Source organism: Rhincodon typus, chromosome 5 (assembly GCF_021869965.1).
Source record: "Rhincodon typus isolate 14 chromosome 5, sRhiTyp1.1, whole genome shotgun sequence".
Taxonomy (NCBI): domain Eukaryota; kingdom Metazoa; phylum Chordata; class Chondrichthyes; order Orectolobiformes; family Rhincodontidae; genus Rhincodon; species Rhincodon typus.
The window spans coordinates 90,260,656-90,276,575 of NC_063336.1; the positions used below are offsets into that span (position 1 = coordinate 90,260,656).

Consider the following 15,920-nt stretch of genomic DNA (forward strand, 5'->3'; position numbering starts at 1 on the left):
GGACGAGCTGGAGGGTGGGTGCAGGTGAGGACGAGTGGGAAGACGGGCGTGGGCGAGGACGAGCCGGAGGGTGAGCGCCGGCGCGGACTGCAGGCCTGTGAGAGTGATAGCCAGCACGAGCACGGGCCTCCGAGAGCAACAGCGAGCATGCATGTGCTTGAGAGAGAGACCGCATGCACACGCTGGTCTGCGATAGTGGGAGAGAACGTATACGGCTGCGGGGGGCAGGTGGGGCGAGGGCATGGGAGGGGCGTAGAACGAGCGTTCCCGCAAGACAGACAGAGGGAGCCCTTGTGCGTCTGTCAAACAAAGAGACATAGAGCACGCGTGCCTGCAAGGCAGAGAGACAGGGAGTCTGTGGGGGAGACAGCATGCATGAGCGATGAGCATTGGATGGAGTGTGTGTCGGTTGGATTGGATGGGGAATGGATGTGATACGTCTGTGTAGTGCGTGGGCCTGTGGGGTACGGTGGTTGTTTGGGGTGGGGTTTTGGTGAGATTGTCGCTCTAGTTGTGTTAGTCCAACAGTTTGGAAGGGGGTGCCCGCTCCTCGGATATCTAGTGACTTAACTGGAATGGAATCCTCCGAATTCAGGGGAGATGCCAGTCTGAATCTTTAACTAATCGGGCAATTTTCAGAGTCAGCTGCATCGGGGACTCTGCACAGTTTCAATGTGCAACGCCAGTCTGCGTTTTTTCTGTGACTCCCTGGCCAGTTGGAATATCTGGGCTATGTGGGGTATTCTGAAGTCAGTATTTAATTAACTCATGTTCTGCAATTTAGATAACATACTTCTGATAATTCATATTACTTTTCAAATACTAAAACAAAATACCGCTGATTTGAAAATCTGAAATAAAGACAATTCCAGTGTTTTCTGGTTTTATTTCTTTTCTGATCTAATTGCTTAACTACCAATTAAAAAAGGGGAACATCCCCACTTGATTTGAGTTTTGGTGAAGAAGTAACAAAGGAATGATGAAGGCAAAGCAGCGGACATGATTTATAAGGATTTTAGTAAGGTGTTCGACAAAGTTCCTCACAGTAGACTCGTTAGCAAGGTTAGATCACACGAAATTGAGGGAGAATTAGTTATTTGGATGCAGATCTGGTTCGAAGGTAGAAGACAGAGGGTGATGATGGAGGGTTGCTTTTCAGACTGGAGGCCTGTGACCAGCAGTGTGCCACAGGCATCGGTGCAGGGTCCACTGCTTTTCGTCATTTATATAAATGATTTGGATGTGAACGTAGGAGGGATGGTTAGTAAGTCTGCAGACGACATCAAAATTGGAAGTGTAGTGGACAGCGACGAAGGTTATCTCAGAGTACAACGGGACTTTGATCAGTTGGGCCAATGGGCAGGAGTGGCAGATGGAGTTTAATTTAGATAAATGTGAGCTGCTGCATCGTGGAAAGGTAAATCAGGGCAGGACTTACACATTTAATGATAAGGTTCTGGGGAGTGTTGCTGAACAAAAGAGATCTTAGAGTGCAGGTTCATAGTTCCTTGAAAGTGGAGTCGCAGGTAGACAGGATAGTGAAGGAAGTGTTTGGTATGTTTGCCTTTATTGGTCAGTGCATTGAGTATAACAGTTGGGAGGTCATGTTGCAGCTGTATAGAAGATTAATTAGGCCACTATTGGAACACTATGCGCTGTTCTGGTCTCCCTGCTATAGGAACGAAATTGTGAAATTTGAAAGGGTTCAGAAAAGATTTACAAGGATGTTGATAGGATTGGAGGGTTTGAGCTATAGGGAGAGGCTGAATAGACTGGGGCTATTTTCCCTGGAGTGTCAGACGCTGAGGGGTGACCTTATAAGAGGTTATAAAATCATGAGGAGCATGAATAGGGTAAATAGACAAGGAGTGGGAGAGTCCAAAACTAAAGGACATAGATTAAGGTGACGGGGCAAGATTTAAAAGGGATCTAAGGGGCAACTTGTTCATGTAGAGGGTGGTGCGTGTATGGAATGAGCTGCCAGAGGAAGTGATTGGAGGCTGGTACAATTACAACATTTAAAAGGCATCTGGATGGGTATATGAATATGCTGGCCAATTGGACTAGATTTATTTAGGATATCTGGTCAGGATGACGAGGGGTCTATTTCCATGCTGTACATCTCTATGACTCAATGTTATGGTTTACTAAGTCAATGTTGTCATCTGTTGCACTGATGAACTGAAGGTGACTGTAAAACTTTGCTGACTTCCTAACTTGAAGTGTAAAGTCATTACGTAGGAGTACGGATAAGATTTTAAACACTCACCTAGCAATTAAAAACAAGAGTACATGAAAGTTTAATTTTCCTTTTAAAAGTATCACATTTGTTCCATCTACATGTTATCCGCTCAATTTTACCAGTTGCATTTTATTGACTAAGCTACTGCTGAGACTGACTTCAATGAAACCAGGCTAGGAAGGAACACGCACCTGATAAAAAAATACCTGCACATGTAAGGTTTTGGCAATCTATATGTATGTCATTCTCCGCTCATATTTTGTTTTCTTTTAGATGACAGAAAAGCTAATGTACCTGTAGTATTCTACCTGATGCCAAGCTCTGTAAAACCCATCAAGAGACTCCTCTCCTTGACGTATATAAGTTGTCTTGTTGATATAAACACCTACGATAATATCAACATTGTTAGCAGGTATCAAGTACCAAAACATTGTAAATCTCAAAATGTTTGAATTATTGACACCCATTTTTATTTTACTTCTAAATACTTTTTTTCCAAAAACATGATTTAGGAGTTTTACCTATAAATTAGCTAAATGAAAGTTGTTTAAGAAGTGCTGTTTAACAGAATTTTTGCTTACAAAAAGGATTAAAAAAAAACAAATAATGAGCATAGTGACTAAAATGTACACATTCTCTAGTTATTTTGATTTTGAGACTTCAATTAGTGAAACCCCAATATGGCAAAGTTTCATAAAATTCCTCCACCAGTCAACCTGCAGCAATTACTAAATGGTTACCCCCATGCTGAGTACAAAACTTATAAACAGTTCTCGTACAGTGCACAGAAAAACAGCACTGTCTTTCACTTCTACAGAAAACATTGAAAAATAACACTGAACATGAAGCAAAATGTTACATTTACAGTGTAAAAAAGATTATGCAAAAACTAAAGATCAAGCGAAAAGGTGTATATGAAGGAGGAGCTGCTTTGCCAGTAAAAATTAAACAGTGGTAAAACAGAAGTTTCACCTGGAACACATAATATAGGAGCAGGCCATGTTGTCCCTCGAGCCTGCTCCATCATTCAAAGATCATCATGGCTGATGTTCAACTTCCAGGAACCAATCCAACATCACTCCCAGCTTCCAATGGATTCACTTTTCCCTGTTTTACCAAACTGTAGCACCCAGTGATGCTGAAAAGGCGCAGCTCTTTAGTTTCCAGCTAAGTCTCAAATGAAATACCAGCAAAGCCCATTCTAACAATTCTTTCCCCTTCTAACCACAGTGGGATGAATCTTCTAGAATCATCAGTTTGCTTTACGATCATTGTCTCCGTCAGATAGTCTTCCCTTTGCAGTGAGAACGTCCATGGATAACTTACTCAACTTGTGACATTAATGCCCATAGTGATCAATTACTGGTCACTTAAGGGCCTCAACATGCTAGCTCCCCAAACACCTCTCAACCAAGTGGATGGCATTACATCTGTGAATCCTCAAATGGATCAAACCCTCAAATACTGTGGTAGAAGATTAGAGACTGGGATTTTTGCAATTCATGATTAATCTTTTCACTCCCCAAAGTCTCTGGACCATCTACAGAGATGTCAGGAGGCCTGAATTGAAAACTCTCAATTTGGATAAATGAAAGTGGCTCTCCCACAACATTCAAGAGGTTTGGCAATATGCAGAACAAGGCAGGCTGCTTGATTGACACTTTATCTAATTGCTTCAATATTTACCCTTCCATTATAATGTGGCTAGAAGTGCGTGCCATCTACAAGATGGACTGAAGCAACTCACCAAGACTTCTTTAAAAGCAACTCTAAACTCATGATCTCCCCAACATCCTCTCTTAGGAGGACAAGGGCTGCAGACACATGGGGATACAGCCACCAGCAGTTCCAACTTACACAAAACCCTGAGTTAAAAATATCACCATCACTCCTTCACTGTTTCTATGTCAAAATCTTGGTGCTTCTTATCTACCAACACTGTAAGTATACCCTTACCACATGGAGTGAAGTAGTTCAAGAAGGCGGTTCACCACCAGTGCACACACATTCCATGAATGAATAAGTTTTTAAAAATCAAAATGTAAAAAAGCCTGTCTTCAAATCACCACCTTTATATGTGATCTGCAAATATACCATTTGTAGACTCAGGCTTCCCCATACTCAAATAGTTACTCGTGCTTCACCTAATCCAATCTTTTCTCCTGTGGACCACATTCATATTAATTTGAATAAGAGTATCTCAACTTCTGCTATGGTTCAGCTTTATACGTTTGCAAGTAACCTGGTGGTGGCTTGCAAGATCCCACATTCAATCTGTGCTGAACTAGCCAATTCTAGCAGGGAGGTGGCACAGAAACTGAAGTTTCCCCTTGGGATGAATCTATCAGAATTGTAGCCCATAACTTTTACTTAATTGTAGCTGGATTGTAAATAGGGACTTTACATCACATGGCTTGCCTTGTACGGCCCTATATGTTGGTCGACTTGGTCAAAAGGTGTCAACAAATTTAAGAGAAGCAAATTGGAGGTATGAAAAGAAAAGCAACTTTTTGAACATGTGAATAAAATTAAAAGCCTTAGGGGGCTCTTGTGGCACAGTGGCAGTGTCCGTCTCCCTGGACTGGGAGGCCAGGGTTAAAGTCCTACCTGCTCCAGAGAAAAGTGTAATAACATTTCTGAACAGGTTAATGAGAAGAATAGGGTAAATAAAGGATTTACAATTAAAAGCCTGATTCATAAAAATTCTCGTTCAAACAAGGGGCATTTAAATTTTTTAGTAAATTCATTACAGACCTGAATTAACATTCTACATTACTTGATGTGGTATTTTATTTATTGATACCTTCAGCTATACCTTTGTTAAAACACTGGAATGTTTACATTAGAGTTTGTAACACTATTTTTTGAAACACTGAAAAGAAATGTCAATCGTATAGCACACCTGGAGTTTCCCATTGTTGTACATGTCATAAACTGACACTGCCATTTCTGAAATTACAACTTGGAAACTACTAACAGGATTGTACTTTTCATTCTGCAACATTTTTAGGAACACACTTTTCTCTCTTCCCGACTTCTAATTTCCTTCCACTATGGACTAAGAGACAATCTATACCAAAATATTTGTCAATATCATTAACTAGATGATATTGGATTTTCTCTCCCTCTTACTGAGCCCCACTTTGTTTTCTGGAATGCTGAACAGTCGGCTGCAGGGAGAATAAACCAGCCTGCATGATACAACAAATGTGCCAATGACTGTGGGTAATATCACTTGTTGCACCATTTCCAAGGGATATTACACAGTGTTAATGACTTGAGTCAAAGTATGCGTGCCACACAAGACTGTTCATAAATTATAGATTAGGTTTTGCCGTCTCAGTAGCAGTGAACACAGATATTTACTGCTGAGGTTTGTAATGGAACTGCAGCTTCTGGCATGCACACATCGGAGCTGTGAAGCAGAAATTGTGATACTTGTGAATTTACTCGGAGGTACAGGTAGGTCCACCAACTTGCTGTGTAGCGTGGCAAGAACATGCAGGTTTTTCTTCTTTTAAATTTGGACTCACAACTAATAATATTTTATTTAGGGTTTTTATTATTGATGTAATGAGTGGTATGCCACAGGAGTCAGTCCTGGGGCCTCAACTTCTTATAATTTATATAAATAACTTGCATGTAGAGACTAAAGGTATGGTTGCTATATTTGCTAATGACAGAGTATAGTTAGATAAGCAAGTTATGAAGAATATATAAAGGAAGCTAAAAAAATAGCATGGATAGGTTAAATCAATGGCATACAAAAGTGAAAATGTCCATTTTGGCAAGAAGAATGAAAAAGAAATATTATCGACATGAGGAGGGATTGTACAGATCTGAGATGCAGAGGAATCTTGGTGTTATAATGCATGAATAGCAGAAGGTTAGCATCCAAGTACTACAAATAATTAGTAAAGCTAATGTAATGTTATTGTCTTTTGCAAGGGTAATTAAATACAAAAGTAGAGAAGTTAAGCTTCAGATTTACAGAGTATTGGTGGCACCAAATCTGGAGTACTGTGTACAGTATTGGTTTCTGATGAAAACAAGTTGAAAGCAAGATAGAGAAGGTTTACTAGACTAATACCTGGAGTGGGTGTGTTGTCTTACGTGTAAAGGCTAGATAAGTTAGGCTTGTAAGGTTCTGGAGTAGTTAGGCTTGTATCTGGAGTTTAGTAACATAAGAGACAGCGTGATTGAAACATTTAAGATGCTGAGGGGTCTTGTTATGGAAAGCACATTACTTCTCGTCAGAGAATCTAGAGCTAGGGGACACTGTTTAAAAATAATGGGTTGCCTACTGAAGACAAAGATGAGGAAAATTTATTTTCACAGTGGATTGAGTGTCTTCGGAACTGTGCTGCCATTGCCTTTTGAAGAAAAATGTCTGAATATTTTTAAGGCAGAGGCAGATGGATCCTTGAAAAGGAAGTGGGTGAAAGCTTATTGGGAGTAGGCAGGAATATGAAGCAGCCGCATCAGCCATGATCTTAATACATGACGAAGTAGGGTCAAAGTGGTGAGTAGTCAACGCCTGCTCCTTATTTATGTGCTGCTATCAGGCGCAACAGCAGGAGGGAACTGCAGATATTTTAAATATTACATTATTTTTGTTAACATGGTAAATTTTTAGTATGGCGTATCAACAGACTATTCAATGGTTTTTAAGTTAGTTTTAAAAATACGATCCAAGTGAGTATAAGATCTTTAAATGTTTATGACTTTTTAATCAATATTTATGATTTACTTGATATTTCAATGTAAAAGACCCTTTAGCAACATTAAAGTAACTTACTTAAACAAATCCAAAGTTTCAAAGCCTTGCTTACATGTGTATGACACTGTAACATCACATAAAAATAACAGACTATCTTTCTATCAGGTAGTATAATACTTAGAAGTTATGCCAACGTCCATGCCTTTCCCACTCTGTGTACCTGATTTGTATCATTTCTGTTGATCCCTGTATTGAAGTATCACATAACACAGTCAGCCTATAAGTTGATCAGAATGCACTCTTGAACAACTTTACTTTGCAGGAAGAACTGATCTTCCACCGGTGAAGAAGATTCTACCAGGAACAGTTGAAATGAAAGACCCAGCTTTGGGATGGGCTGCACCATTGTATTATGGACCACTTGAAGAAACAATGGCAGTAGCTGCCAGATAGCTAGGGAACAGCTGGTGGCTGATGCCATTGGATATTGAGAGTGACAAACAGTGATGGGGAATGGGACTTGCTGAGAGTTTTGAATTACTTCAGGCTGATGGAGGGCAGATTAAGGTCCCCATCCAGGAGTGAGCTGGATTTGTGACTTTGATAAACACTGTTTCAGCATTGTGGCAAAGGTGGAAACCTCAATGGTACAATACAACATGGAGCTCTGGGAGGCAAAAATACATTTAAGGACTTTGGACAGGAATTGTCCAGGGTGGGGGTGGTGGTAGTCAAGGGTTGTTTCTTTCTTAGAAAAGGGGTATTGACATAGAAGAGACAGACCACAGCTGAAGAGTGGGAGCCATTGCAATACTGTCGAAAATGTGGACTGGAATGGGAAGTTGGATGATCAGCGGTTTTGTGAATTGAGTATAACAGAAGGTGGAGCTCATGGGTGAGATAAGCTCAGAGAGGGCATGAGTTGGAAACTAGAGAAAAATACAAAAGCTGACTATAATGGGCATGTCTTTAGCTAATACCAACATCAGGATCATTGCATTTTCCAGAACGCACTTTGGCGTAGCTATCAAACTGGGCAAGTACGGATTTTTCAGCATGATCAATAGCAAATATCATTACTTCCCGCTGACTGCAAAATCCAGACCCACGTATTGGTACATTGCAAATGTATTGTGTGAAATACAAATCATACTTAGCCAATGCAGTTATAACCAAATCAATGAAATGTGTTGCCTAAACAAACAGAGAAGTAATTAAATATGAGAAAGATTTGGTGATTCAACATCATCTCTGATCACGGAGAGCAGAGTGAACGTTAGAATTTCAACATTGCCAGTATATACAATTTTAAAATGTACTGAAATGACATTTGAGCTTGCTAATACCAACAAATTTGTTAAATAATGTAAAATTACTTCATTGTGTGTAGCACTTTTGATAAGTTTAATATCATTATATACTAAACAAATTTTTGAGATTGTGAATTAAATACTGTAAATGTACATTAACTCGGAATTGTCAAAAGGGTCAGAATGTAGAAAATGGGGAGCTAGTGAAATATAGTGTTAGAAACTGTTTCACAATTCCTTGATTTCATTGTATATTTCTATGTATACAGCTCTGGAAATTAAAATTAACATTCTCCTCCTCAATGTGTATGATAATTTAAAGCAAATGTGTGCCAGAAGTTTCATAAAAATAAGCAGATGAACAAAACTATTTTGGTCACAAAGTAATCTCAAGGCATTCACACATGATCTATTTTGAAGAACACTAAATGGATTTCAAATATTTCCAAAGCTGCATCAGACACCAAGAGCAACACAACCAGTGACAACAAAGCAAGTGAAATATGCTTTTCTATCATTCAATAATCTACACAATACAACATTAAAGCTTAGGTTTTCTTATTGCCAACTTACCATCAAATCGGACCCGAGGTCTTTCCAGAAACATCTGTCTCCAAGAACTGTATAGGACCAAGTTACTACATGCTCTGCCCCATACCTTTAGGCAGGCCAAACGCCAGATTTCAGGATCTCTTACAAAGAGAAATTAATAAAATTAAACTTGTGAACGAGTAAATTTATTAATGTAAATATGTACTTATTTTTATATTAGATAGATAGAGACAGACAGAGAGAGACAATAAGCCTATAGTTCATGGTTCATATATTTTACAACATACCCTTTAGTTTTATACTTTATTTGTAATTTTAAGAATTAAACTTTTATCTGTAGAAAATGGAGTCTATACAAAGCAAACAAACCAGGAGTTTTTTGGAATTTAAAGATGAGAACAGAAAAGATTGAGTTATAGAACAGCAGGCAAAGAAATGAAAACAATATATGATGTAACTGAAAACAGAAACAGGAAATAGGATAAGAAAAGAGAAACACAGAAAGGAAACTAACTCACTCAGTTTCTAAGCAGACAAAAACATTGGCCTAAAATTTGGAATCTAAATCTTCAGGGCAGATTGAAACTGGTTGCTGTTATATGAATGGATGAAGAGGTAGCCAAGCTCAGTAGTTGTAGTTTGGATCCCGTATGGTTTGTAGCTCACCAAGAGATATCTAATGTAGATTAAAAGTTTTAAAAAAAAGTTTTCTTTTTAATTTGCTCACACGATGTGGGCAATACTGCCCATCCCCAATTACCCTCGAGAGGAAGGTAGCAAAATGCTTTTAGGGATATGAGTGAGGCTTAACCTTAGTTTGAATTTTACACGAAACAGATGCTGGAGGTTTGCATAATTTTAAACTAGCGAAGGAATCAGCAGTGGACCGCCAAACAAAGAAAACAATCAGCAGATTAGCTTGAAGTATTGGAAAAGTAACCAGACTGGGAACTGACGTAACCACAGTCAAGATATGCTGAAAGAAAGATTTACTTCTCAGAATAGCTGGAACTCGAGGAAAATTAAAGTAGTCTCCAGAGGACTGCAGCATACTTATGAAGGACCATACAGTAGGAAAAAAAATGTTTTACAAGGAAAAAGCTTGGGGAAGTAAGGAGTAAAACTGAGTGCATTGCATATGGTACATAGATATAACTTACAAAATTAAGACTACTTATAGAATCATTCAGCACAAAAACAGATCCTTGGGTCCAACCAGTCCATGCCGACCATAACCCCAAACTAAACTAGTCTCATCTGCCTGCGCTTGGCCCATGTCCCACCAAACAAGGGCAACTTTTTTTTTTAAACACAGTGGTTTGCGTGTAGAATGAACTGGCAGAGGAAGTAGTGGATGGAGATACAGTTACAACATTTAAAACACATTTGGATAAGTACGTGAATCGGAAAGGTTTGGAGGGATATGGATCAAACGCAGGCAAGTGGGACTAGTTTAGTTTCGGAACTGGTCAGCGTCGAGGGTGTGCTTCCATGCTGTATAACTATGACTCTATGGCTATGACTCTATAACTATGGCAGAGTCTAATTTAACACAAGGTGTTCCGATTTCTCTTTAAATGTTAATAGTTGCTGCATGGATTGTGGTACTACTTAATTTTCTTTAAGAGTATCAAGCAGAATTTGAAATACTTTATCATTTTCTGACTGAATCAACAAAGAATGGAACCTTGATACAGATTATAATAATCATAAACCATACCTTGCACAAATATAAAATGCTCGACAGACCATGGACAATTGTTCTAAAGATCGTAGGTCCAAATCACTTGACACAACCCATCGAAATATATACATGAGGACTTCAAATGGGAGCTCTGCAAAACAATAAACCAATTTATTTTAAATAACAAATAAACAAATTGACAGGCATTATTTTCTGACCTTTTAAAATAAAGACCCAAGATGACTTTTTTAAAATCCAAAACCACAATTAAATAAAGGTTGCAATAAATCTGCAACAAGTATTTGGAAATGAAGGAATGAATAGAGGCAAAATGCTCTTTACAAATTCCTGTAATTAGTGGAACTTCATTCCAAAGCTGCTTTGTTTCTTTACACCAATAACCTTACACGTGATGCTATTTCTGACAACTTGTAAGAGACTACATACTAAAAGCAGATTTATTTTTAATTGTTGAGGCAATGTGACGAGGCAAGTGTGAAGTGAACACAGTACAGAGAAATACGTTAAAATTCAAGAAAATAGATGCTATTCACAAAGTGCAAGGTTTGCTGTTTACTTCAAGTATTTTATTTATTTGTTTTCTGAACATGGGGAACATTGACAATACCATACTGATTGTCTAGCCAAGGAGGCTTTCTTAAACTGCTGTAGCGCTCCCCATGATGAAATTAGATAAGAACTTCAAGTTTTATGATCCAGTCACAATGAAGGAACCATAATTAAGGAAATAAAATTGGAATGTTGAAGAAATTCAGTAAGTCAGCTTTTGCAAAAATGTAATCTCACTGAAATTATACCAGAAGCTGTTACTCCATACAGTTACTTTGAATATAATGTCGTTTTCTTTCACTCTGTTTTTCTCTCTCTGCTGCTGTCTATCCCACAGCTTCTCCATCACTCATTTTTATTTCAGATCTCTAACATCCTCAGAATTTTGTTTTCATTTAATGGACATATACTGACAAGGATGTAACGAACAGCAACAAACTTGATTCCAGTTGTGATGGAACAGTAGGGAACCTTAATCTCTACTATCGACAAAGGTGGTAACTAATGTCACTAGAATAACAATTCAGAGGCCAGGGCTAATTTTCTGGGGATATTGGTTCAAATATCACCATGACAGCTAGTAGGTTTTAAAGTAAATTAATAAATTCAGAATTCAAAGTTAGTCATCAGTGATGGCTATCATGAAATGATCATTGACTGTTGTAAAATGTCATCTGGTTTGCTAATGTCCTTTAGGAAAAGAAATCTGCCATTCTTAAAGGGTCTGGCCTACATATGACTCCAGATTCTCAGTATAGTGGGTGACTCTTAACTATTGCCTGAAATGGGGTAGCAAGCCAATCAGTTCAAGAGGAATTATAGATGGGCAACAAATGTTGACATGGTAGCAATAGTTACAATGCATGAAAAAACAAAAGGAAAAAAATATAAAAATCAAGGTGTATTAAATATCAAATTTTATGGATAAAGTAAATATAGAATATCATATTAATACATCAAGGTTGTAGAAATGAGTATTTTTTGTGAGTAAAACATTTAAAATAGGCTTTTTTGACTTAAATGGTTATAAAAGTCTAGAATGATCTATCAAAGTAGTAAAATCAAGGCAAGTTTAACAACGTAACTCACAAGGGGCAGGTAGGGTTCTAGAACTCCTTACCTGATGGGTCAAAAGGCCTTTTCTTATCCTCAACCAATCTAAACATATTTATTAAAACAACAGGGTATATCAGGAGAACATTAGAAGAAACCAGACACTGTTTATCAAGGACACAGAATACTAACTTGGCAGTATTCATGGCAGCAACATCAAAAAGTTGTAAAAATTGCTTCGTGCATCAGTCAATTGACAATTTTTTTCTTTATGACATAACTCCAAAAGATTCCTTCTGTATACTGATGATGGCAAAACAACAAAACAAAGTGCAGCTTCTCTTTGGAGTCTAGAGCTGAATCAAAAGCTTTGCTAAAAGGTTCCAGAAATACATTTCCTGTGGTTTGAACATGCTCTTACAAACTACACTGCTCTTTCAGTTAAATAGTTTGCTCATACTATGTGCTTTCTCAAAAATGTAATCTAGCCAAAACTATAGCAGAAGATGGCACCAGCTGTTAGTCTATATAGTCGGTCACACCATATGCTTGATTGAACCTGTCAAGCTAATCTTGTCAAAGATCTAAATGTCGTCATGAAATTCAGGTTAGTCTAGCTTTTGAAATAATTCCTAGTTCGATGTTGATAAAGTAAACAATGATGTTATCACATTAATGTGAGCAGTTGGACCTCTAAATCTCTTATTACTCTAAATATATCAGGTTTCTATCTGGAAAGTTATGTTTAAATTATGTCAAAAACACTAAACATTGATGTTGCAACATATTAAGGACGAGGAAGGTTAAGGCCAACTGAGGGGAACTTTGCGAATATTATAATGAAAGCTTAGCCTTCAACTGCTCCTTTATTTTTACATTGAACACTATTTGATTTCATGTTTATTAACTGATTATAAAAGCCAGATTATCTATCTTTGAAGTAGAATTTATTGTTTAAATTGAAGGCATGTATTACAACAGGCCAGCACCAGCACTGATCACTGGGGAGCATAAAGGCAGAGATCAATCTTTTCCCCTCCAACAACTTATAACTTTTTGATGCCATGATACTGGAAATATTGCAAATTTTTCATCCTCTCTCAAGATATGCATAATCATGAATCATACCTGTGAAAAGGTTGCTGGTTGAAGGAAAACAAAATGCCTTTTTTGAAATGGAAAGGACCCTTAGTGCGGTTGGATGAATGAAAACACCAAATAAAATATGCATTTCATTCGGAAGGGTGGAGGTGATAATCATCTTTTGTGGCAATTCTATGCTTAATTGTTACATTTTTGCAGACTTCATAAATACACAGTGACATCCAGAGAAAGAGGTGATCCCTATGTGGTGATCAGATTTACAGATCAGGGAATCCATATTGCTGCAATGACATGCACTTTTACATAAGCATTGTAGTTTGGAGCTGTGGATAGTGATGATAGAGGCTCAAACATCTTTTCCATTTTGTGCCTGAACAGGAATCTCTCCTGCTCTTTCTGCCTGCCATTGGAATGTCAATCCCCATGCAGAGGAGTAGAAACTTCAGTGAGTACAAAGGGCCTACTAAAATTGCCATCATCAAAAACAGCAATGCATAATACTTCTTGTAAGTTCAAGGTTATTTCTGAAGGGTATTTTATCTGAAGACATTAAATAACAGTGAAATTGCTTTATTAAGTGTTAATCTGAGCAAAGTTATTTTATTTTAGAAATTGGTAGCAATCAGCAATGCACTCCAAAAAGCAATTCTGTAACTGTTGATTATAGCTAATGAGATTTACAGATGAGAGAGATGCCTACTACAATCAAATAAAGGCCTTGATCTTAAAAGTTCAAGTAGCTGTTTCATATCTGAATTGATACACCTGACCATGTAGTTGTGAAAGGAGGTTTCTCTGAGAGGCACTGATATCAATCAGGTAGTTTTCAACTTCAATATGTCAGAGAATAATACTAGCCTTGGAACCTACGATTTCACTGGGATCATCACTGTCTGCTTTGCTCCAATTTTCTGCACATTTTAGAGACCAAAGACAAGAAAGTGATGCAAGAAGAAAGACCTTGCTTCAAGATAAGACTTCAAGACTTCCACATTAACTGTTCAAAGTCCTTCATCAGAAACATGAATTAAAAAAGAAAATGTGAATTTTCATTGACAATGCTTCATCACATTGCTGGAACTTATTTGCAAGTGCTTCACAATTCATTGAATGTTTGGAAATGCTGTGACTGCTGTGTAGGTGAATACTGCTGTTTTGCAACTAGGAAGGTTCCATCAATAGGTGATTGAATAGTTCATTTAAATCAGATGAACTATGGAACTTTTGAAATCTACCTGCACAAGCAGACGTGAAGGGGGCGGCACGGTGTCTCAGTGGTTAGCACTGCTGCCCCACATCGCCAGATTCCACCCTTGGGTGGCTGTCTATGTGAAGTTTGCAAGGGCTTCCTCCAGGTGCTCCGGTTTCCTCCCACAGTCCAAAGATGTGCAGATTAGGTGGATTGGCCATGGGAAATGCAGGGTTACAGGGATAGGATGGAGGGGCTGGATTTGGATGAGTTGCTCTTTGGAGGGTTGGTGAGAACTTGATGGGCTGAATAGCCTTCTTCCAGTGTAGGGATTCTATGATTCTACGACCTTAGTCTAACATCTCATCTGCTGGACAATAGTTTTGATCATACTACCTCAACAGTAGCATGCTGAGATGTGTCAATCAGATAAGTCCTTCAATTTGTAGTAAATTGAATTCCAAATAACAATACCACTAACAATTCCAAACTTTTTGACTGAGATTGGAGACTACTAGCAGTGAAATTCATCTGATGCTGTGAAATTAGTCACTGGTGATATGAAAAGATCCATTATGAATTTCTCAAAACTCTCTGGTTTACCAATGCATGGCATATGCATTCATGCAAGCATGTTCAACTCAGGGTGAATTAACCATCATCGTGAAAGCTGTTTCAAAGTTTAATGTGGATCAGAGTTAACTTTGAAATTCAAACTAAGCCTTTTGACGTACCAAAAGGGCTGTCATCACTGATAACTCAGGAGGGATGGTTGCAGCTCAGGAAAAAAAAACCCGAGGAACACCAGCACAGATGTAAGGCAGAAGTTTTGTCTAACTTCCCTGATCAGACTACATAAGATATCATTGATCAAGTGGGTTAGCTGCAGAGATCGTGTAATAGTCTCTTTCCTTCTACGTCTGAACACAGTCCTTTCTATTGTGGTGTAGTAGTGCAGCGTTTTTATAGTTACAAATTTTGAAAAATCCTATGGAAAACACCGCACTAGGTGGAATGCCATTAAGTAATTCTGACCACACCTGAATTTTGTTTCAGTTGATTTTAAAGATCAATAACAAACAAAATGATTGGTCATTACCAATTTAGCAAAATGGGAACAGAATTACTAAAGCTAAATCTATAGCTGACATCAAGACTAATTGACTGGTTAATTGGTTTTGACTAGCCTAGAGAATTGCCCTGATTACATATAGCATGGTTGCCAGAGAATTATGTGAATGATATTGGAGATTATCTCTTTCATGACTTTCCCCATGGAAAAGTACTGGTACCAGTTAGGGGTGTGGAAATTTCAAAATGAAGAATGATACATGAAGACTAAAGTGACAACAAATTTATGTATAATCAGATACCTTTCTTAAAAAAGTACGTAAGGGAAAAATCAACTCAGCATTTCTTGCACTCTCACAGCAATAACCTAAATTTAATAATCCAACATTTTCCACCTGGAGAATTTTGACAATCCTTTTGTGAAA

General features: G+C 38.1%; 1 protein-coding gene across 2 annotated transcripts in view; it reads right to left on the bottom strand.

Annotated features, from left to right (window-relative positions):
- fbxo9 (F-box protein 9) overlaps positions 1-15,920 on the bottom strand; it is an 87,888-nt gene that overhangs the window by 23,936 nt on the left and 48,032 nt on the right. For both annotated transcript variants that reach the window (XM_048597423.1, XM_048597424.1), the window contains 3 exons: positions 10,545-10,659; positions 8,846-8,964; positions 2,537-2,627 (listed from right to left, as the gene is read on the bottom strand). In XM_048597423.1, the coding sequence (XP_048453380.1) occupies positions 2,537-2,627; positions 8,846-8,964; positions 10,545-10,659 (325 nt within the window). The remainder of the gene's footprint in view (positions 1-2,536; positions 2,628-8,845; positions 8,965-10,544; positions 10,660-15,920) is intronic.